Here is a 24,090-nt window from a genome sequence, read left to right on the forward strand (position 1 = left end):
TTTTACTAATAATCTCTATCAATTGCCCTCAAGTTAATTCTGACTCAGAGTGACCCCATTAGACAGCAGAACCGTGCCATAAGATTTTCAAGGCTTTAAACTTTTATGGAAGTAGGCGGCCATGTCTTTTTCCCTTGAGTGACTGGTGGGTTTGAACTCTCAGCCTTTTTCACTATCTACTGAACAGATAACCACTGTGATACTACGGCTCCATTACTAACTACAAAAAGTACTCCCCCAAACTAGTAAGTGTGTCTTGTCATAACTAAAATGCATCATTAGTTTGGGACTACCAGCAGAATACTCAAGGTTATGAACAACTACTGTTTGTGTTGTTCTACAGAATGCCATTTCCAACTAGCAGCATATTGTGAACGTCTTCCTTTTCAGCCAGTAAAAAGCTTCTAAAGTTGATAAAAAGCTGTCTTGTTCTTTTAATGACTGCTATATTCCATTCTTTAGATATAATCATCCAGGGATTCCAACTCTTGGCAAACCCCATAAGGTAGAATTGCACTCCATAGGGTTTTCAATGCTCCCCTTCTTTTGGGTCGGGGGCGGCAGGGGAGATCTTCTAAGGGATCTCTGGGTGGACGTGAACCTCCAGTTAGCAGCCAAGAATGTTACCTGTTTGAGCTATCAAGGTAATTGCTTTCTGAGCCCTGGTATGTCTGAACATGAAATGTATATTTCTATCAAGTATAATGGCTCATTTGGTTAAATATAGAATACCAAGGTTACCATTCCATTCCCCTCACCACTTAAAAATTGTGTAAAGCTATTCTGTCTTTGTTTTCTAGTACAGTTGTAACAAATTCCATAAGTGGATGGCTCTAACAAGCAAATTTACTTTCTCATAGTTTAGGAGGCCCGAAAGCTAAATCCAGGATGCCAGTCCTGGGGCAAGATCTTTATCTCTTCAGCTTCTTGTAACTTAAAATCAGTCTTTTCCTATCTCTGCTTGGCCTAGTCTATTCTTTTTATATATGTAAAAGATTGACTTAAGACAGAACCTACACTAATTGTGTCTCATTAACATAACAAAAAACCTGTGCTTAAATTATAACCACAGGCAGTAAACTAAAAATCCAAACTCACTCTGGTGAGGCAACCTGGGCCCCTCCCCCAGACTTTACACATGCAATTGTGCCAGGGCTCAGACCAGGAATGGTCAGGAAAGTTCCAGAACCAGACTCCATGCCATTGTGTCATTTATGACTTACAGCCCTCATAGGACAGAGTAGAACTGCTTTCTCATGTGGCTTTCTGAGACTGTAACTCATTGTTTTTTGTTTTTGTTTTGAGGCCGGGTATAGTGTACTTTATTGATGTTACATAGCAAGGTTGGGCTCTCTAAGCCCCTCCCCTTCCTTCAGGGGGTCTGGATGGAAACTCAAGATGAAGGCATGTCCTCAATGTGTTGGGGGATCAATTTGAGGGCAAAGACTCCCCAGCAGCTGAGGGCTTCTCTGTTCTTCTTATGCTGTTGCAGGGGTTGGTGGTCCAGTGGAGCTCTTACTCCTTGGACCGTAAGGTCCACCACTCTATTACTGTAGCCAAATTCATTGTCATACCAGGAAATGAGCTTCACAAAGTGGTCATTGAGGGCAATGCCAGCCCCAGCATCAAAGGTGGAAGAGTGTGTGTCACTCTTTAAGCCTTCTCTATGGTTGTGAAGACACCAGTGGACTGTATGGCATACTCGGCAATAGCCTCACCACACTTGATGTTGGTGGGATCTCACTTCTGCAATATGGGGATGGATTTTCCATTGATAATGAACTTCCCATTCTCAGCTTTGACGATGCCAGTGAATTTGCCATCGGTGGACTCATACGGGAACATGTAGACCATGTAGTTCATGTCAATGAAGGGGTTGTTGATGGCAACAATGTCACTTTGTCAGAGTTGAAAGCAGTCCTGGTGACTAGGCACCTAATGAGCCCAAATCTATTTACTCCAACTTTGCTCCAGCATCCAGGGATGGGGCTGGTACTACAGGGGAACGGGAAGATGAGGCAACCTGTTGTGCGAGGAGGAGCAGTGAGCCTGACATTGTAACTCTTTACAGGAGTAGAAAGCCTTATCTCTCTCCTGCAGAACAGCTGGTGGTTTCAAACTACTGGCCATGTGGTTAGCAACCCAACTTGTAATGCCATGTACCACCAGAAGTTAGGATTTGTAACACATGTTTGGTTAACACAGTTTAAGCCACAGCATATTCCCTTTGTCTTCTGACGTCTTCAGTGTTATAAAAAAAATGCCCAATACAGGTCGATTCTTTTTTTTTTTTTTTAAACAGAGAATCTTTGTCATTGCTTTTGCCCTTCCTATTTTATACTGACTAGATGCTATGGCATTTTCTCTTTATTTTTCTGTATGATTTATTATTCATATAATTAAGTAAAATATGCTTAGGTGTGTGTCTTTTTTGTGTTTCTACCAGGCACTCTGAGAATTGTTTCACTTTAATTGTAGTGGTGCTGGTACAACTCTCCTCTATGTGATTGAAGCATTGAATTATATGATATATGAATCATATGCCAATAAAACTTGGGGGGAAAAAAAGATTTACAGTCTCAGGAACCTAAAGTGCAGTTCTACCCCTGTCTAATAGGGTCACTATGAATTGGAATTGTCAATGGCAGTGAGTTTAAATTTTGATTTACTGTACTTGAAAGTATGTAAATTGTATCATAACTCTATTTCTAATTCAATGAGTGCTGTCAACAGATTGTATGATAAGTCATTTTTGCTGTATGGTATAAAAGAACAAAAGAAAGAAAGAACCAAACTGGATGCCAGAAGAAATTCTGAAACTTGCTCTTGAACTTGAAGTAACTATTGCAAATGGAAAACAGTGATAAAGTAAAAGAGCTCATTAGAAAAAATTTAAAGACAGCTATAGCAGACAGGGTAAAATATAATGAATCATGCAAAGACCTGGAATTGGAAGGCAAAAAGGAAGAATATGGTATTTCTCAAGCTGGAAGAATTGCTGAAAAAATATGACTCGGACTACAATATTGAAGTATTCTATGAGTAAATTATTGAATGATGTGTAAGACTCGGGCTATACAATATTGAAGTCTTCTATGAGTAAATTATTGAATGATGTGTAAGACTCGGGCTATACAATATTGAAGTCTTCTATGAGTAAATTATTGAATGACATAAGAAGCATCAAAAGAAGATGGCAAGAATGCACAGCCACTGGAGGAAAAATAATGGATCAACACACAACCATTTCAGGAGACAGCTCATGATGAAGAACCATGTTATTTGAAGAAGTCCAACCTGTACTGAAAGCAATGGCAGAAAGCAAGGTTCCAGGAATGGATTGAGTACCTATTGAAATGTTTCAACAAACTGATGCAATGCTGAATGTGCTTATTCTAGTCAGTGCTAAGAAATTTAGAAAATAGCTATGTAGCCAACTGTCTGGAAGAGATCCAGATTTGTGCCTATTTCAAACAAAGGTGACCCAACAGAATGTGAAAATTATTGAATAATACCACACAAAAGTAGCATTTTTTAAAAAAATGAAAAATGGTTGTATCAGTAGATCAACAGAGCTATCAGAAATCCAAGCTGTAGTGAGAAAAAGGCGTGAAATGAAGGATATCATTCCTGAAAGTAGAGAGTACCAGAAAAATGTTGACTATGCAAAAGTGTTCAAGATAAACTCCTGATAACATAGAAAAGAATGGGAATTTCAGACCACTTAATTGTACAAAGACTAAGAGGCAGTCAACAGAACAAAGGGATGCTGCATGGTTTAAAATCAGGAAAGGTGGGTGTTGGTGGTGTATCCTTTCACCTTATTTATTAATATGTATGCTGAATAACTCATTCAAGAAGCTGTGCTAGTATTACAGCTCTTTTAGAATTTGTCTAGCAGGTTTTCTGTTTCTTTTCCGGAAAACCCACACACACCAAAAAAAAGAAGCTGTACTATGTGAAGAAGAATGAGATATCAGAATGGACACAACCTTGCATGCCAGAAGCAAAGAGGATATGAAGACTGATGAATATCAAAGCTTACAACTTTCAATATTGATTACAGCTCAATAGACAGCAAACAAAAATCCTCACAACTGGATCGTTGACATCATGATAAATGGAAGAAAGATTAACGTTGTCAAGGATTTTTTTTTACTTGGATCCACAATCGAAGCTCACGAAAGCAGCAGTCGTGAAAGCAGACATCATATTGCATTGGGCAAGTGTACTACAGATAGTACAAAAGACCTCTTCAGAGTTAGAGGGTCAGGAAAGCAGGAGTTCCACCCTCTATAAGATGGATTGACACGGTGGCTGTAACAATGGGCCCAAAGACAGCGATAATTGTGATGATGGCAGAAGCCCTGGCAGTGTGTCCTTCTTTCTATATAGTGTCCTTCTTAATGTATATAGTGCCACCTATGTTTCAGAGCTGATTTAGTGTGGCACGTGACAAGAAGTTACATCAGTGGATATATTAATCAGTGTTAACTTTGAAAATTAACTAAGTGTAAACTCCCTGTGTTATACTGTATAGTTAAGATGCATTGTACATATTTATAAAATGTTTAGATAGTATTATAAAGTTATTTTAAGAGTTTTGCTCAATTTAACTTTTCATTTAAAATTCAATTTACCATCTTCTGGTTTTAGGAGAAACTAATTGGAGATATTGCTCATTATCATGGAATTTTGATCACTTCTTATTCTTACATTCGACTGATGCAAGATAATATTAGCAGGCATGACTGGCATTATGTGATCTTAGATGAAGGACACAAAATTCGAAATCCAAATGCTGCTATAACCCTTGCTTGCAAACAGGTATGGCCTATTTTTATAAGAAGTGGTATTTCCAGGTGGATAACAGTATTTGAATCAAAGTCAACTGGTCTGCTTAATAAGATTTTACAAACACATTTATTGAATCTTGTACCATTGCATAAGAAATTGAAACATACATTTTTGCCATAATGTCAAAAAAAAATTTATTACTGCCTTTCCTCATCCCCTCCTTCCCCCTATTCTAATTGTTCACCATACTTAATGTGTTTTTTGGAGGGGAGCAGTTATTAGAATATTACCAAATCTAACCTAATCCTTATTATTCACCTTTGGCATTAAGAAAACCTTTCCCCCTGTATTTTCCACCTATATGTAATTGAAGAATTATAGCTGCATAATTTTTCTTGATATTTTGGAGAGCAGCAAGCATAAGATTTAAGAACTAAAATGATACTAATGTGTTCAATAATAGTGGGCGGGAGTGTTTGGAACAGGGTTGATCAGCTTCTGCTAAAACGTTAATTATGTTAAGGTATTGTCTTTCACCAAATAGTTTCGCACTCCACATCGCATCATCTTGTCAGGCTCACCAATGCAGAATAACCTCCGAGAGCTATGGTCCCTCTTCGACTTTGTCTTCCCGGGAAAGTTAGGAACGTTGCCGGTATTTATGGAGCAGTTCTCTGTTCCCATCACCATGGGGGGATATTCAAACGCTTCCCCAGTACAGGTAACTACTGAGCAGGTAACATTTTTGACATCTTAATATTTAAACTCTTACTCCTAAATAACTGTAGCTAAGTCATTCAGGAGATAGGGGAAATGATCAAGTTTGGTGTTTGATAAAATCACAAAGTAGCTTTTGCTTAATAGAGCATACTTTTTTTTCTAATGAGTTTTCTTTTTGTTCAATTATGAAAGACGTCCACTTAGAAAACTTCTTACAAAATAGAATTAAATGGTTTTCTTTGATTATTTCTAGAGCAGTCAGAAATTATGGATCAATCTGTTCTGGGCAGTATCTAACTTACTGCAAATTGGGATAATGCATCTTATAAAGCATTGTTGAAGTTTAGAAAGCAAGACAGCAGGAAGGACTGGATTATTCTAGGAAGATTTATGAGCTATGCATTCCCTGACCTGATTCTGGGAAAGTAAGCCAAGAGTAAAGAGGGCATTCTGAATAAGGGAAGAATATGATAAAGGGAATCCATGTTGTGTAGTCATGAACAGTAAAAATTGGAGATGCTTGTGGGAGAGCAGTGGGTAAGGTATAGAGGGGCCTTGGAAGGGCGGGGGGTGGGGGTGAGATCTTGGGCAAGGAGGAGTCACTGAAGGGTTTGGAACACCAGGTTGGGAATGAACACTTACAGAATGGAGGTTGACATTGAAAGAATTGATGAGAGGGGGTGAAGTGTGATAAGGGCTGGTCTTGAGAAAGAAGATGATGAACAAGAGGCCCAGGTGGCATGTTTTTAGGTATAACAATTGAGATGTAGAAACTCATAAAGTACAATTAGGGGTATGGGAGGCTACTGCAGCAGGGCCGGGCATTTTAGGTTTGACTGACTGGTAAAATGGTGTTGCACCGGCAGCAGCATCGTCAGTGACGCCAACTTGAGGACAGTTTTAGACCTTTTCTCTTTAAATTGATGTTACGATACTAACAAAGGATGTGCACTGATATACCTCAGAGATACTATGATTTTGGTTCCAGACCATTATAATAAAGCTAATCACACAAATCTTGGTTTTCTAGTGAGGGTGAGGTCTCTGTGAAGCTCTATCAACCAGACAGGTTATTGTTGAACCTGATGAGAAAGAAACCTTTTACCTACAAAGAGTTCCCAATGTTTTGAATTTGAACTAGAAAAAGGATTTTAGACCTTTTTTTTTTTTTAAATAACAACTACTTTTCTACCATTTCCATTTTGAGATTGAATGATTTTTAATTAACTGTGGGTAAGGGTTCTTTCATCATTCTGTTAGTCCCTATTGTCCTTGATATGTAACTTTTTTTTTAACTTCTAAAACTAATTTCAAACTTATAGGACACTTACAAGGATTACAAAGAGAACACCTTTATACTCAGTTGTTACCATTTTGCCTCATTTGCTTTATCATTCTTCTCTTCTACCTCTCTCTCTGTGTATACAAATTAATGAGATTTTTATTCTATGGTTCATTTGAAAGTTATAGAAAGCATGCCCTTATTCTTAAAAGTGCTTTAGTGGGTATATCCTAAGAACAAGGATTTTTTGGTATTAGTAAGTACCATATATACCATATAATCATATTAATAATTAAATTTAGCGTTGATATAATTCTATTATCTAATCTTTATTCATTCAGATTTTGTCAGTTCTGGTAGTTTCCATGTTTCTTTAGTCTCCTTTAATCAAGAATGGTTAAAGAGTGGTTTTGATTTTTGCCTCTCAAGACCTTAACATTTTTTAAGACTGTACCCCAAAAACCAAACTCACTGCTCTCAATTCTGATTCATAGCAGCCCTGTAGGACAGTGTAGGAGTACCACTGTGGGTTTCTGAAACTGGACCTCTATGGAAGTAGAGAGCATCATGCAGCTGGTGGTTTCTAACTGCTCGCCTTGTGGTTAGCAGCGCAGTGCATAACCCACTATACTACCAGGGCTCCACTTGAAGAATATGTCATTTGTTTTGTAGAAAGTACCTCCCTTTGAGTTTGTCTTGTGTTTATTATTAGATTCAGATGATGTACTTTTGGCAGGACTTTGACAGAGGCACATGCTGTCAGTGTTTGCCTATGTTGGTGACGTTTAACTCCGATTTACTTGGATAAGGTGCTGTTTGCCATATTTCTAAGCTGTAAAGTTAAAACCATTTTTCTTTTGGAACTAGTAAGTACCATATATACTCGAGTATAAGCCAACCCAAATATCAGCCAAGACACCTAATTTTACCGCAAAACTGCATGAAAAATGTGCTGAAAAACTTGGTTTATACAGGAGTATATATGGTAAATTGTTGAGAGATAATTGGAGATCGTGCATATGTGATCTTTTTCTTTTCTGAAGTTCCTTTTCAAGAGTGGCCTTATCTCATGAAAGCAGCATTCAGAAAATAAAATTGTGTATTGCACTCAACAAGTCTGCCCAAGACCTCATTAACGTGTTAATGATTGCAGGTGTCATTTGAGTACTCTGGTGGTTTGCGATATACTCATCTAGGTATGTGTTCCATGGAAGGGGAGATGGGGTGGTGGGAGGCAGTTAGGAATGAATGTAACATATATAAGGGGCTTCAAGATATTCATGGAAAAATTCTACCTCTTAAATCCATTTTCACAAACTTTTGAAACCCCTTAGACAGTTGTATTGCCCACCATGTGTTGTGTTGTGTTGTGTGTGTTTTTTTATTAGACAACTTTCTTATTGTGAATTGGGTGAATGTTTACAGATCAGAGGATCAATTTTAAACCCACAATTTAGTCATTTTGTTTCAACTCATTCATTGCTTTTTCCACCTACTTCCTTTGTTTCCTGTTTCCATTCCGCCTTTCCTAACCTTTTGAACTTTGTCCTTAAATAAATAATGCCCGCTTGATCTTAAATGATTGATTATTCTAACATGGGTGTGAGATCTACTCTAGACCAGAGTGGAGCCAAAGAGCCTTAAGTTTGAGGATCACAACACTGTCTATCTGACCAGTAAGGCTGGTCTCTTTTATGTTTTTTGAGTTCTGTTCCTCCTTTTGCTTCCACTTTATTCTGGATCTTTAGTAAGATCCCTTTCAGAGATGTTGGCTGTAATAGCGGGCATCGTCTAGTTCTTCTGGTATCCAGGTGTGGAGACTGTTTGCCAAGGCCCATTAGGCCATGGGACTAATTGCTTTCATTATGTATTTCAATTTCCATTGTTTTTTTCTCTGGATGAGGAGAAAAAAATCATTGCACCTTAGATGGCTGCTTATGAACTTGTAAGACTGCAATTGCTACTCACCAAAGTAGAGGGTAGAACATTGTGAAGTTTATGCTATGCCAGTTAACTTGGTGCATGGTCTCCCAGGCCCAGTAACTCATTCCCAAAAGTGTTTGGTTATGTCTAAGAAGTTTTCATAACTTTGCCACCATATTCACAGATATTTGCAGCAAATACATGTATATAAATGTCCTCTGTTAAATCCTATTTTTCATGGGTTGACTCCTACTCTCCTTCCCATGCCTCTTCAGTCTCCATGTCTGTTGCAGGATGATGTTTAACAGTATTTGCTTCTGTTGCCCTTCACTCTTGCAAACTTTTTTATCAGCCTCTATCTCATAGTACATTACTTTCCCCTTTACCTAAGTTAGCAAATGTCTATCTGTAGCCAGTAATCTCCCCACCCGCCCCCTTCTTCTCGTACCCCAGCTAACCATCAAAGAATGTTCTTTTTAATATGAAAACCTTTTCTTCACTTTTTACAGTAATGGTCTCATTCAGTATTTGTTTATTTGTGATTCCTTAATTTCACTCAGCCTAATAATCTCCAGATTTATTCATGTTATGAAGTGGTTCGTAGATTCATCTCAATTCTTTAAAGTTATGTAATCTTTCTTTGTGCATATATTCCAAAGTCTTTTTAATTGTTCTTCCACTGCTGGACTGTTTAGGTTGTTTCCATCTTCTTGCATTGTGAATAGTGCTTCCATGAGCATGGGTGTGAATATATTTGTGCCATGGCTCTTATTGCTGGGTAGAAGGATTGCTGGTCCATCTACTATATGTTTTTAAAGAATAAACAGATGCAAGAGCCACATGGGGGTGGGGGGGACAAAAAACCCTCACTGCCATTGAGTCACATCTGACTCATAGCAACCCTATAGGCCAGAGTAAAACTGACTCTGTGAGTTTCCACGAGTGTAACTCTACAAGAATAGAAAGCCTCCTTTCTTCCTTGGAGTGGTTGGTGGTTTTGAACTGCTGACCTTGTAGTTAGCAGGCCAACTTGTAATCACTATGCCACCATGGAAATACAGGATCAGCTTTTATGTCCAATGCACAGGATTCTTTGAGGTTGCTGGGCTGGAGAGTCGACATGATGCTAAGGCTGAACTAGGGCTTTCTCTTCTGTTCCTGCAGTGTTTGGTTGGTAGTGCAAATGATTAAAATGCTGGGCTGCTAACTGAAAGGTTGGCAGTTAGTGTCTACCAAGAGGCACTTTAGAAGGGCCTGGTGATAAATGAGCCATTGGAGCACATATTATATTCCTATTTCTGCGCATCCCTGCTCCTCTATCCCAACCCCAGTCTAAAGCTTTAGCTCTTCCTTTAGTGAGAGTCAGGTGTGGAAAGCATCCAGTCTCCAGCCACTGTGGGCCCTGGTCCACCAGCAGAGGAATAGAGGGAGGAGGAATTCTACACTGAGGTGGGCATGCACGAGAGAGCAAGAGCTGAGAGACCGTGATGCTCACAAGCTTGTACCTGGCATCATTAACCAGCTTACTCCTTCTGGAGGAGACAGACGTTGGCTGAAATTCATAGTATATGGAGATTCATATCAAAACATCATTTTATATCATTTTCAAAGCATTTTTTAACACTTATATTTTTAATAAGAATTCAAGTGGGGAGGGAGGGGGGAAAATGAGGAGCTGATATTAAGGGCTCAAGTAGAAAGCAAATGTTTGGAGAATGATGAGGGCAACAAATGTACAAATGTGCTTGACACAATGGGTGTATGTATGGATTGTGATAAGAATTGTACGAGCCCCCAATAAAATGATTTTTTTTAATTAAAAAAAAAGAATTCAAACAATGTGTATCATTTTTAGTAAGACAATAATACATTTTACAATTCTGATATTTAATCCTCTCTGCATTACAAATCATAATATTTACCTTATCATTTAGAAGTAATTTTTTAAATTGGCTCTTACAGCTCTTATAACAATTCATACATCAATTGTTATCAAACACATTGTACATATGTTGCCATCATCATTTTCAAAACATTTTCATTTACTTGAGCCTTTGATATCCGCTCCTCTTTTTTCCCTCCCTTCCCTTCCCTCCCACCCTCGTGAACCCTAGATAAATTAGAAATTATTTTTATTTCTTATCTTATACTGTCCACTGACTCCCTTCACCCTAGAAGTAATTTTTATCCATGTCTGAATGACATATTTAAGAGATTACATGTAACTAAAAGTTGTGAATAAGTTGAACTTCTTATTAACTGTTATTTCAGGTAATAAGCATTTTATACTTATACCTGCATTTTATATTTATACTTGCACACAACGAGTACACGTACACACATACATATGTTTTACAAATTCAAAGGAGGTGTTATTGTGGTCTTTAAGATTTTTTAAATGTTAATTTTTGTGTTACACAGGGTTCTTTAGAGAAACAAAACCAGAATGCTAATAATTTTTATATATTTATACAGATAGATAACATAAGAAATCAATAGTTAATTAAATTATAAAGCAGTACAAATGGCTCAGTGCAACTCACTCCCGTGAGATAGTTGTGAGACACTGGCAGTCCTTCAAGTCTTGAGGGCCGCCAGGTAGTCCTCTGTCGAGCAATTCACACTATCCCGGCACAGGCAGCAAACAGCAAGGCAGGTAACCAGCGGTCAGCCAGATGACAGGGTCTGACAGTCTCCAGCTCAAGAGATGTAAATTCCAGTGGTGTGGCAAAGCAGGTCTTGAAGGAACCTCAAATTACAGCGACACAGTCCACGGGTTAGGTGTCCCACGGGTAGTGTAGCTTGCAAATTGAGGCAAAGAATAAGAAAGGCATCCGCACACTGGTCCGATGATCAAAGAGCAAGAGACAAAAAAAGCAAGGCTCGCCAAGCCATTTATCTCTCCGCCCTTCAATTAATCCCACATATGTTTATCAGCTAGGTTGGCACAATAAACTAACTACCTCAATTTTTAATATTAATTTTACTATATTTTAGCTAAACTTTTACAGTTATTAATTTTTCAGCTTTCTTAAAATTTGGTTGAACCTTTTTGTGTTCCATTAAATAGTAATTTCCTTAAGTTGGTAAGTCTGTTTAGGTTTTTTGTTTTTAAGTATCAATAATTTATTCAATTCTTTGTTCACTTTTAAGTGAATTGCAGGGGGAGTGGTTTTTCTGGGTTGTGGGTCTTTGTACAGTTAATACCCATCTCATGTGCATGTGCTCCATTACAGAACTATACACTCCATTTTAAGACAATGTGACCTTTCATTTCGGGGATCACCAGGCTTTTATTGAATTTATCATCATCAGTCTCCTGTGGGCAGTAATCTGCTTATAGCCTCCCATTGCTGTGCTTTCCCCTAACTTTGATCTTCAGTCTTGCATATTAGCAATTCCTTTGTAGCATTTAGAGAATACAGGAGTAAAAAATTTATTTTAAAGCATTTTTCCCCTAGAGAGTGATAAAAAACCGAATAAATCTTTAGGGTTTAACTTTGTGATAATAATTAAAGCAAAAGGTAGAAGAAGAAGAATGTGAGGCACAGATTACCAGTTTGTATTTTGTTGTACATTTTGGTCATGTGACAAATTTATTTCCCTATGATACTAATGTGAGCTACTACCACTGCAATGTATGGGACTTATACTTGTTTTTCCAATCATTTCCAACCAATTTTCTACAACTGTTGTCATTTAAAACAGCTTATTTATTTAAAGGAGTGGAATCAGTTGGGAGGTAAGCTATAACTGCATTAATTAAACAGAGCAATTCTCCCACTTGTCTTCATTAAAGGTTAAAACTGCCTACAAGTGTGCATGTGTCTTAAGAGATACCATAAATCCATACTTACTACGGAGAATGAAGTCGGATGTCAAAATGAGCCTTTCTTTGCCAGATAAAAATGAACAGGTGAGTAAATCCAGGAGGTAACAAAGCATTCTTCAAGCACATGTATACAGCACGTTCATTCTGATTCTCCTGTGTGTGTTTTGACAAGACTAGCTGCTGACTCTTGAGTTTCAGGCCCATGGTCAGATGGCAGGGAGCAGAGGACTGAGGAGAGGAGGGTCCTCAGGCTGCGTCATAATCCAGTTTGTTTCTTTTTTTACTAAGAGGTACATTGTTGAAACTGGAAGCACTATTTTTTTTAAGTAGGAAACTTGGCGTTTGAATTATATTATTCCATTTGAAATTTCTTTGTTGCTGTTGCTAGAAATCATAGCTTCTCCATTTTGTTTCCTCATAGGTTTTATTTTGCCGTCTTACAGATGAACAGCATAAGGTCTACCAAACTTTCATTGATTCCAAAGAAGTTTACAGGATTCTCAATGGAGAAATGCAGGTCAGCTAAAAACAGAAGCAGGCATACCTGAAGAAAGGGAAGTGAGGAGGAGAGGAAGCTAACCTTTAAGTATTCAGAATGTTTCAGACATTTCATGTAATATCTCCATTATCTCCTGTGGTTTTTGCATGATACATATTGAGTAGCTTGGTCCTTGGCTGCATGGTGGATAAGCCAGGGAGCTCGAATTCTGACTCTAGTATGCCTACAAAGCCCCTCCCTTTTCTGTCACGCCAAAAGCTCTTACTTGGTAGATGAGTAGGTGTTGGATATTATATTCTAGAGGTTTATAGCGTTCATCACCTTTTTTTTCTTTTATCAGCTTCTTAAAGGAACTCCTATGCCATTAAAAGTTCTTGAACCATGGTAATATTAGAAGCCAGATATACCGTACATACTTGAGTATAAGCTGACACGAATATCAGTCGGGGCACTTCATTTTACCACAAAAACTGCATTAAAAATGTGCTGAAAAACTCAGCTTATACACGAGTATATATGGTAATCTCTGGTTCTAAGATCCCCAGTTCTAATTGTCCCCATTATTGAGAAAACATTCTTTCTTTTGCCTAGAATTCAGAAGTTGTAGATAGCAACCTCTCAGAAAAGTGCCGTTATAGAAATAATAATGTGGCATCATAAAATTGGCTTTCTGGAACACCTTGCTCAAACCAGACTGTTCAAAGCACTAAATAAGAATGACTTGGTGGGAATGTACCAAGGACGCCAATCTCATACTGGAACTCAAGGCACTGTTTTTATTCAGGTGCATGTGCTGGCCCCTAGGTCAGGGATTCTTTACTACCCTTTTAGAACCCTTCAATGAGAACTCTAACTTCATTTGAGCACTTGCAGAAGTAAGAAGCACATAGTTCAGTTTCTGCATCTTCTCGTTGTATCTGTATTGCAGGGTTGTTACCCTAGAATCCCACATTGCATGGTGTAGTAGAAGAACTGTGCTAAAGAATTAGGTCTGTAAAGATGAGCCCTGTAGGATCTGGTGATCTTGTACAAAATCCAGGAAAGCAGCCCTGCACTCTAGCTTAGCAAATACACGGAGGAATACTTTTTGTAAAACCTTCTGTAAGTAAATAAACATTTGAGCTGTAGGCAGTATTCAACAGTACACATGGATGTATGTCTGTTCAATAAGCATAGTAGGTTTACTATAATCAGCATTTAGTCTAGAGAGCTTCAGGCGAATCATTCGATTTCTTTGAGCATTGTTTACCTGCTGTGTCAGACTTGTCAGAGCTCCAGGAGACTGTTGGCAATGCAGCCATGCTTTCCTTGCTGTCATCTCAGCAGAATTGCCTTTCAGAGATAGTGTCACAGTTGGCTGTAGGAATCTAGTCTGTCGAATATAAGTTATTAGGTCAACAAGTTCATCCGCAGATGGTCTTTTTTTCTCCTCACTGCCACCATCGATTCCAACTCATAGCGACTCTGTAGGGCAGAGTAGAACTGCCCCTGTGGGATCCTGAGATTGTGAATCTTTAGAAAGTCCGATCTTTCTCCTGTGGGGCACCTGATGGTTTTGAACTGCTGCCCCTAAAGTTAGCAGCCTGACATATAACCACTGTGCCACCAGAACATAAAGACAGGAAATTTTAATTAAATTAACATGAGCAAGAGCAAAAAGACAAAGTGGCCCTTGCTGCCTTATCTTCAACCCTGCATTTAAACAGGCTGCGAATACAAATTGAAATAGGTGAGTCAGGCTCTGTTCCATCAGGCAATAAAGAGACTTCCCAGGATTCAAATATATTCATATAATCAGTTATACACATCTAAATATAAAATCAGTCTATAGGTTGTGATGTGGTATTCACCATCTTTGTGCAAAATTCAGCATTATTCATCCACTCCAGCTTCAAGTCCAATCATATTTTAGGGAAAAGCAATGATGGGCAGAAATTTCTATCAAAAATTTTAAAGTTTGATCAAAGTCATTTAACCATAGCCAATCTTTTTTTTTTTAGTTTAGAACTGTCCAACCAGAATATTGTACCAGGCAATCATGATCTGATTTCTCGTATATGAGATCAATTTAAATATGATACCAAACTCACTGCTCTTGAGTCAATGCCAATGCTGACCGACAGCCACTCTATCAGACAGAGTAAAACTGCCCTTGTGAGTTTTCCAGACTGTAACTCTTCATGGGAGTAGAGTGGCTGGTAATTCTTGCAGTTAGCAGCCCAACTCATAACCACAACACCACCAAGGGAAGAAAACAAGACATCCCTATCTTACAATTAAAAAGGCAGTGGCCAACTATTACTCATGTGTACCTTTCTTGAGATTAGATGTCAGATCTTTCCTTTTTCCCTTCTTTATGGCAGTGAAGATCATTTTGTCCTGGGGATTCTCCAAATACTCCCATCAGTGTGTCCTCTCCTCAGGTGATATCTCTGCTCTAATTGGCACCCTTGTAAGTGAGTCCAGGGTCCTGACCAGGCTTCTGCACAGACACCATGCAGATTTGGCCCAGTCGTGGTTTTGCCTCCCTCTTCCACAGGATGGCACTGGGCAAACTTCTGAACAAACATTTTCTTGCCCTGCTCAACATCACCCATTTTGAATGAACTCTCTTGTGCGCCACATGACCATAACTGGTCAGAAGCTGCATGTCTTGCTCTCTAAGTCATCCTCACATGTTCTTTAGTCTTGATCCTTTGACCCACATCATTTGACGTCGTTGGAGGTAGAACAGCAGAGCAGTTTGTTCTCTGTCTCTGTATTCCATACTTTTATGTAGATAAAGAGATGCATGAATGATATGTCTTCTGTAGAAGCTAAATACTTTTTTTATCAGCCTAAATAACCATCTCTCATAATTTCCCAATTTGTCCCTCATCTCGATATCTCTAGGAGATTGGTAGAACATTAGTATCTGTTCATATAGCTAAATATTCCCATATACCCTTTCTGTACCTCCAAATTGTGAAGCCTTATGAGTCTGAGTATTGTGGCTATGCATTGAGCTGCTAACCACAAGGTCTGAGGTTTAAACGTAGCAGCTGCTCCATAGGAGAAAGCTGAGGCTGTCTGCTTCCATAAAGATTTACTTTCTCAGAAACCCAAAGGAGTAGTTCTATGCTCCCCTGTAGGGTCACTGTGATTTGGAATCAACTCAGTGGCACTGAGCTTTGTTTGAGTTTGATATGTGATCAGTCTAGGTCAGCACTAATGGATGCAGATGCAAGCCACACAGATAGTTTTTTTGTTTTGTAGTAGCCACATGAAAAACAGTAGAAAGTAAAACAGGTAAATTTGATTTTGATATTTTATTTAACTCAATAGATTCAAAATACAAGTTTATTTCATCAAAACAAAAATTCACTAAATTAAATATAACCACCACCACCACCACCACCCCAATCAGACAAAAGCTCCACTGGGCAGAGCTTTTGTAGTATGTATTTTTACCGCTAGATAAGCATCGAGCAACTTGCTCTGAGTTAGTGCACGCAGTGGTGCCGCCTGGGAAGGTTCTCATCACAATGAATTTTTTTCATAAAGGCCATTTTACACAAACCTTTTTTTTGTCATGGCTGATTTAAGAGAACAGTGTGCAGCTGTGAAATTTTGTTTTCTGCTCAGGAAAAACGCTGTAGAAACAGTTGTGGTGTTGAACACATCTTACAAGGACAGCGCTATGGAAAAAACTCAAGTGTACGAGTGGTTTTCTCATTTCAAAAAAGGTGAAATGATTTATGCCACACCTCATTCTGGACGTCCATCAACTTCACAAATGGACGAAAGTGCCCACTAGTAGTGCATTTGGAGTTCGTTCCACCAGGTCAAACTGTTAATCAAGCTTTCTATTTAGAGGTTCTGAAAAGATAGCATAACAGTGTGCAACAAAAAAAGGCTTGATTTGTGGCAGGCAGGGGACTGGTTCTGCCACCACGACAATGCTCATGCAGCCAGCTCGGCACCATTTTTGACAAAACACGGCATGCCTCTCTTGCCCCGTGCACCATACTCACCTGACTTTGCTCTGTGCAACTTCTTTTTGTTTCTGCGAATGAAGAGGAACATAAAAGGACAGTGATTTGAAAACGTAGGTAAGAGGAAGATAAAAACAAGGGCATCCAACAAATGAGTTTCAAAAATGTTTCAAAGAATGGAATCTCAGATTTGACAAATGTATTAAGTGTAATGGAGAGTACTATGAAGGTGTTAAGGTTGCTTTGTTAAAAAAAAAAAAATTAAATACATAGCTTTGGGGGTGGAAATTCCACTTCTTTTTGGGTACCCTCTCATATATCTATATAGAGATAATTTTTAAAATTTTTTTATTAGGGGCTCATACAACCCTTATCACAATCCACACATACATCAATTGTGTAAAGCACATTTGCACATTCATTGCCCTCATCATTCTCAAAACATTTGCTCTCCACCTAGGCCCCTGGCATCAGCTCCTCATTCCCCCCCCCCCATGAGCCCTTGATAATTTATAAATTATTATTTTGTCATATCTTGCCCTGTCCGACATCTCCCAATTCCCTGTTTTTCTGTCCCCCAGGGAGTAGATTACATGTAGATCCTTGTAATCGGTTCCCCCTTTCCAACCCACCCTCCCTCCAACCTCCCAGTATCGCTACTCACACCACTGGTCCTGAAAGGATCATCCACCCTGGACTCCCTGCATTTCCAGTTCCTATCTGTACCAGTGTACATCCTCTGGTCTAGCCAGATTTGTAAAGTAGAATTGGGATCATGATAGTGGGGTAGGGGTGGGGGAGGAGCATTTAGGAACTAGAGGAAAGTTGTATGTTTCATCCTTGCTACATCTCACCCTTACTGGCTCGTCTCCTCCCCGAGACCCTTCTGTAAAGGGATATCCAGTGGCCTACAAATGGGCTTTGGGTCTCCACTCCGCACTTCCCCCTCATTCACTATGATATAATTTTTTTGTTCTGATGATGCCTGATATCTGATCCCTTCGATACCTCATGATCGCACAGGCTGGTGTGCTTCTTCCATGTGGGCTTTGTTGCTTCTGAACTAGATGGCCGCTTGTTTATTTATCTTCAAGCCTTTAAGACCCCAGACACTATATCTTTTGATAGCCGTGCACCATCAGCTTTCTTTGCCACATTTGCTTATGCACCCATTTGTCTTCAGCAATCGTATCAGGGAGGTGAGCACACAATGATATGAACTTTTGTTCTTTTGTGCCTGATAACTGATCCCTTCGGCACATCTTGATCACACAGGCTGGTGTGCTTCCATGTGGGCTTTATTGCTTCTGAGCTAGATGGCCGCTTGTTTACCTTCAAGCCTTTTAGACCCCAGGCGCCCTATCTTTTGATAGCCAAGCACCATCAGCTTTCTTCACCACATTTGCTTATTCACCCACTTTGTCTTCAGTGGTTGTGTTGGGAAGGTGAGCATCATAGAATGCCAATTTAATAGAAGAAATTATTCTTGCATTGAGAGAGTACTTGAGTGGAGGCCCAATATATAGAGATAATTATATTAAGTCTCGGAAAGTAGCTATGTGTTTTACATTCATAGGGCATCTCAATTTTATGTGGCTGGTAGATACAGTATTAAAACAGCACAGGATAAAATAATCTATAGATCACTTGGTGGGGAATTTGGACAGTGCTCTTGGGTTTTCTGATCCTTTATCTTTTATCCATTAAACTGTAATTTACTAGTTGAAACTACCAAACCCTTTGACGATGACCTTATTTTGTGATTTAGCTTTTCCTACTTTGAGTTGCATCCTCTTCTGAAAGCTGTGAGAGAGCCCTGGGTAAAGTTAGAGGAGTTAGAGGCAGCATACCTTGGTCCCCTGTGCCTTTTGCTGTTCAAGTCTTCCTTTGCTTCTTCCCTAGTGCATGTTTCATGCAAATATATTTTTTGTAACATAATAAAATATAAAGGTAAATGGAACTTCATTTTCTAAATTAAATACTAAGCTACTGAATTTGTATTGAAGTACCTTACAATGTAATATTATGTGTGTTTGATTAGTCACATGTCTAATTTCTCTAAATGTAAATTTTTATGGTATTCTTGTTATGAAAGGTGAATCCATCTTTATGTTGAATTTATAATGCTATGAACAACATACCGTACATACTCAAGTATAAGCTAACTCAAATATCAGCCAAGGCACCTAATTTTACCACAAAAACTGCATCAAAAATGTGCTGAAAAACTTGGCTTATACACAAGTATATATGGTACCTTTTTTCTAATGAAGAATAATAATTTTTCAGCATTTGAATATGACCCAAATTAATACACTTGGCCCAATAGAGTTATTTTTTTCACAGAACTTTCCCTAACAGGAAAAAAAAAATGAATAAGGGTTGATTTCTTCCAACTCCTAAGATGCCGTAATTTGGAATAAATTTGGAACATCTCCTTTTTTTCCCCTCCCTTGTCTTAACTGAATATCCTTTTTTGTGGAGTAATCTTGAGTGCACATGCTTGTTTATACCACAGATCTTCTCTGGACTTACAACCCTAAGGAAAATATGCAACCACCCAGATCTCTTTTCTGGAGGCCCCAGGAATCCCGGAGTTCTTCCTGATGATGAGTTACAGGAAGATCAGTTTGGATACTGGAAGCGTTCTGGGAAAATGATCGTTGTTGAGTCCTTGTTGAAAATCTGGCACAAGCAGGGCCAGCGAGTGTTGCTGTTTTCTCAGTCAAGACAGGTGAGTGAACAGGTCTCGTAGAAACAACGGAATGGCCCTTAACTACTTACCACTCTGAATTGGGATAAGTGACAGCCTTTCAGTCTCCTTGGGAGCTCGTCTTTCTCTACCTAGAAGTTGATTTCTTAAGACTCACCAGGTGATTGTGTGGGGGTGAGTTTAGACTTGAAATAAAATAAATGCCAGGCTGTTTACAAAATTTCTAAGAATTAACATTAGATAAATTTACTCTTAACCAGCTATATTTAGCGGCCTCAAAGCAAGAAAACTCTGGTCATAGAAACTTATCTGGGGAAGATGTGACTATGTTGATAGAAATATAGGGTACTCTTTAGGCGTGTATATGGCATTTTTAAACTGTTCTTTCCACCCCACCCCAAATAGATGCTGCATATATTTGAAGTATTTCTGAGAACCCAAAAGTATTCCTATCTCAAGATGGATGGTATGACTACAATAGCTTCGAGACAACCATTAATTACAAGATACAATGAGGTAATAAGTAAATATAGCAATAATGTCAAATAATGTTACTTACTAAATACAGAGAGAAAATCTGTGGGTTGTGCAAAATTCATTGAGTTGCTAACCAAAGGATTTGGGGTTGACGTCCATAGAGAGGTGCCTTTGAAGAAAGACCTTATAGTCTACTTCCCCAAAAACCAACCATTAAAAGCCTGTGGAACACAGTTCTGCTCTGACACATAGGGTTGCCGTGTGTTTTGATTTGTTTTCTTTTATTGCAGAGAAGGAATGAGAGTATTCATGCTAAACAGCAATATTTATATCTGGAGTTGAGCTGGTTATAAAAGGAATTTTTGCTTTTAATTGTCTATTTCTGAATTTTCTAAATTACTGACTGTGTGCATGTGCTTCATATTTAAGAAAGAATGCATACCCCAGTTTTGAATCACAATTTTAAAATACTGCTAGTATTAGTGACATTAAAAGTGACCTGGGATCTTAAGTCACTGAAGAGCTCTGTGATATAACCGAGTCCTTATATGTGTAGCATATATACAAATGGAGGCCAAAAGCTGTCATGACTTGAATGTGTGTCCTGAGTGTTGCGTATTACCTCTAGGACACATCAATATTTGTGTTTCTTCTGACCACTCGAGTGGGCGGCATAGGAGTCAACCTGACAGGGGCAAACAGAGTCATCATCTATGATCCTGACTGGAATCCAAGCACAGACACACAGGTCTGTTTAAGATTCTCGAAATCAGTGGGAAAATGACTTAATTATCAGCACTTGTGATTGTCTTTTGATGTTCTAGTTAACTTTTAGTACACGTCCCACGTCTTCGGCATTTTTCTTAGTCTTTATTGTAATGCAAAGCTTACTCCCGAACATATAGAGATTGTATTTATTTATTTTCTTGGGAGCTCTTAACAACTCTTGTTACAATCCATACATCAATTGTATCTGACATATTAGTACATATATTCCATCGTTCTTTTCTAGACATTTACTTTCCATTGAGTCCTTGGGATCAGCTCCTCTTTTTTTTTTTCCCTCCTCCCCCTTCCCCAACCCCCGTGGCCCCTTGATAGATTATTGATTGTTAATTATTTTCAAATCTCACACCGACAGCTGTCTCCCTTCCCCTCTGGTTTCTGTTGTTCTTCCCCCTGGATGGGGGTGTGTGGTTATCTGTCATTCATTGCCCCTCCCCATCTCTCCCCCCCCATTCCCCCTACCCTTTAGGTATCGCTATTCCCATTCCTGTTCCTGGGTTCCATGTGTCGTGAGCTTTATCTCTTGCCTATACCTGTGTACACGCTCATGTCTAGTCCAGAGTGGGAAGCGGCACTGGGGTCATGATAGTGGGGGGTGAGGAGGCCACAAGGGATCAGAGGTATATTGTGTGATCCATCGGTACTCTACTGCACCCTGATTGACTCATCCCCTCCCTGCAGCCCCTCTGTGGGGGGATGTTCCATTGTCCACAGATGGGCTTTGGGTCTCACCTCCAAACTGCTACCACCACCCCATTCTCACCAATGCATTTTTGTTTGTTTGTTTGTTAATTGTTTGTTGTGAATCTTCTGATGCCCCTTGCCTGGTCTCGATGTACCTCATGATCGCACCAGGGCTTGTGGTGGGGCTTGTTGCTTCACTGTTGGTTGGCCGCTTGTTTAATCTCAAGCCTTTAAGACCCCAGACACAATATGTTTTAATAGCCGGGCACCATCCTCTGACTTCACCACATCTATTTATGCACCCAGTTTGTCTTCAGCAATCATGTAGGTGGGGGTGGGGGTGAGCATCACAAAATGCCAATTTGTTAGAACAAAGTTGAAGGAAGGTATGAGCCGAGGCCCAGGGCCTGTCTGCAGCCTCAGTATGGGGGAGAGGCGGGGCCTGCACCTCCTAGCCCGAAGTCCATTCTTGGGGCTCCCCAGGGGCTCTGTGGATCGGCCTAACTCCAATTGCTGATCTGTTATGCTCCATTTCCACACTGTCTCCCTGCTGTGTGTCCCTGTTATTGTCCCCTGTCTCCGTATGCTCCAGTTAGGGGACATGTCTTGAGTTGTTGGCAGTCCCACCGTCCTCTCTGTGCCTTAGCAGCTCCGTGCAGAGACCTCATCCTCCAGGACTGGTGTGCCTACATGGAGTCTAGGCCGACTGTCCCTTTCTCTTTTTCCTTCTTGCTTTGCTTCCATGTGGGCACAGTAAGTCGGATCCTTTCCTCCACCTGAAGATCTAGTGTCGTTTTCTGCTGCACACACTTCTAGGGCAGGGGTCAGGCTGGCTCTGATTGGGGCGGATCCTGTTGTCCAGTCTTTTCATGCATTTCTCCACGTGTTATGTTGCCCTCCTGGTTTGGTGCACTGTCTTCCTTTCTCTTGCCGCTCTTAAAATTTTCTTTTTCCTCAAAGTTGGATATTTTTACTATTATATGTCTTGGTGAGTTCTTCTTGGGGTTTAATCTAGTTTGTATCCTCTCTGCTTCCTGTATCAGTGCCTGATTCTCATTCATTAAGGTGGGAAAGTTTGCTTCCAGAAATTCCTGCTCTATCTTAGCTGTCAATTTGTGTGTTGTGTCCTGCTCCGATAGACCAATTATTCAAATATCATACCTCTTCATAACATGTCATTGATCTCAGGTTATCTTCCACTTCTTCAATTTTCCTATCTGACTATCTTTCTGGTTTTGTGAGGTCTGAGTGTCTTCAAGATAACTGATAGGGTTCTCTGCCTCCTCAAGTCTAATCGTAAATTCTGTAACCTTGTGTGTGGCTTCTGCTACCTCCTACGTTAGCACCTGTATTTCCCTTTGGTGCATGGGCTTCATCCCCTCTATTGGGGACGTCATCTCGTCTATCATTGCATCCTTATTCTGCGTTGCTTCCCTCAACTCCTGTATTACTCCAAGCAGACTTCTGAGGATTTCTTTCCATGGCAGATCCAGGTCTGATTCTTCTAGGAGAGTTGTTAACTCTGCTACTGTGTTTTGTCTCTGTTTTTTGTTGTTGACAGTGATGTGGTCTGTTGATGCTTCCTTGACCCTTTTGTAGGCCCCATGTTTCTGGGAGACCAGGGGGCCCTGAGATCTTTCTCTGTATTACTGATATGGCTGCTTTCAGGGGTTGCCTGTGACCTACTATAGAGGTGGGTCAGACGGCTGGTGGTGTAGGCAGAGTTCATTGGTGGTTCAGTGGCCAACATGGAGAGGAGTTTCAATGACTGGAGTGGGGGCTGGAGCCTGTATGAATGCCCCTGGGCTGCTTTCACCTGGTCTTTCAGGCCACGCTTAGCAGCCTTTTTTTCTTGTTTAATTAAAAAAAATTTTTTTTTAATTTTATTCTTTAAAGATGCCTAATAGAAGGCAAGGGTGGGGGAGGCCTCACTGCCACGGGAGGTGGTTCTGATTGAGGGCTCTGAAGCCAGGCTATGTGTGGGGAATTTATGCTCTTCAGATCAAGCGTGCACTACCCCCAGCACCCTGTGGGCCTGGAGTGCTGAGCAGGTTGGCAGAAGCAGTGCATGAGACTGCACTGGCAGGATGGGCTGGAGTGGTAAGGCGGGAGCGCTCAGAGTTGCCAGTGCTGGGGGCATGCTGTAGTGACATACGCTGGCCAGGAGTGGGAGTGGTGCTGGCAGGACTGCAGGGAGCATACTCATGCTGTAGAAGTGGGCGGGCAGGCACGGGTACTGGTGGAGGGGTCTTGGGCAACAAAGGGTATGGATCTCCTCAGTCGCAGGTCACCTAACCTGCTACAGGTAGACTGCAGCTCAGTTTCCGGGGTCCTGGGTGAATGAAAGTAAATACCCAAGCCTGGCGGTGTATCCCTGCCAAGTGGGGAGAGGGGAACCGTGGG

The 24,090-nt window shown here is 40.0% G+C and overlaps 1 protein-coding gene and 1 non-coding gene across 2 annotated transcripts in view; both read left to right on the top strand.

Annotated features, from left to right (window-relative positions):
• ERCC6 (ERCC excision repair 6, chromatin remodeling factor) overlaps positions 1–24,090 on the top strand; it is a 111,281-nt gene that overhangs the window by 76,823 nt on the left and 10,368 nt on the right. The window contains exons 9-16 of the mRNA XM_045283654.1: positions 4,657–4,827; positions 5,342–5,518; positions 12,522–12,638; positions 12,976–13,071; positions 19,546–19,761; positions 20,146–20,256; positions 20,846–20,989; positions 23,689–23,951. Coding sequence (XP_045139589.1) covers positions 4,657–4,827; positions 5,342–5,518; positions 12,522–12,638; positions 12,976–13,071; positions 19,546–19,761; positions 20,146–20,256; positions 20,846–20,989; positions 23,689–23,951 — 1,295 coding nt within the window. The remainder of the gene's footprint in view (positions 1–4,656; positions 4,828–5,341; positions 5,519–12,521; positions 12,639–12,975; positions 13,072–19,545; positions 19,762–20,145; positions 20,257–20,845; positions 20,990–23,688; positions 23,952–24,090) is intronic.
• On the top strand, positions 3,868–3,930 carry LOC115873149. The gene has a single exon (XR_004048251.1). It is a non-coding gene; the product is annotated as a U7 small nuclear RNA (small nuclear RNA).

The sequence above is a fragment of the Echinops telfairi genome, unplaced genomic scaffold (assembly GCF_000313985.2).
Source record: "Echinops telfairi isolate 266 unplaced genomic scaffold, ASM31398v2 ScPeMD7_7465;HRSCAF=8503, whole genome shotgun sequence".
Lineage (NCBI taxonomy): Eukaryota > Metazoa > Chordata > Mammalia > Afrosoricida > Tenrecidae > Echinops > Echinops telfairi.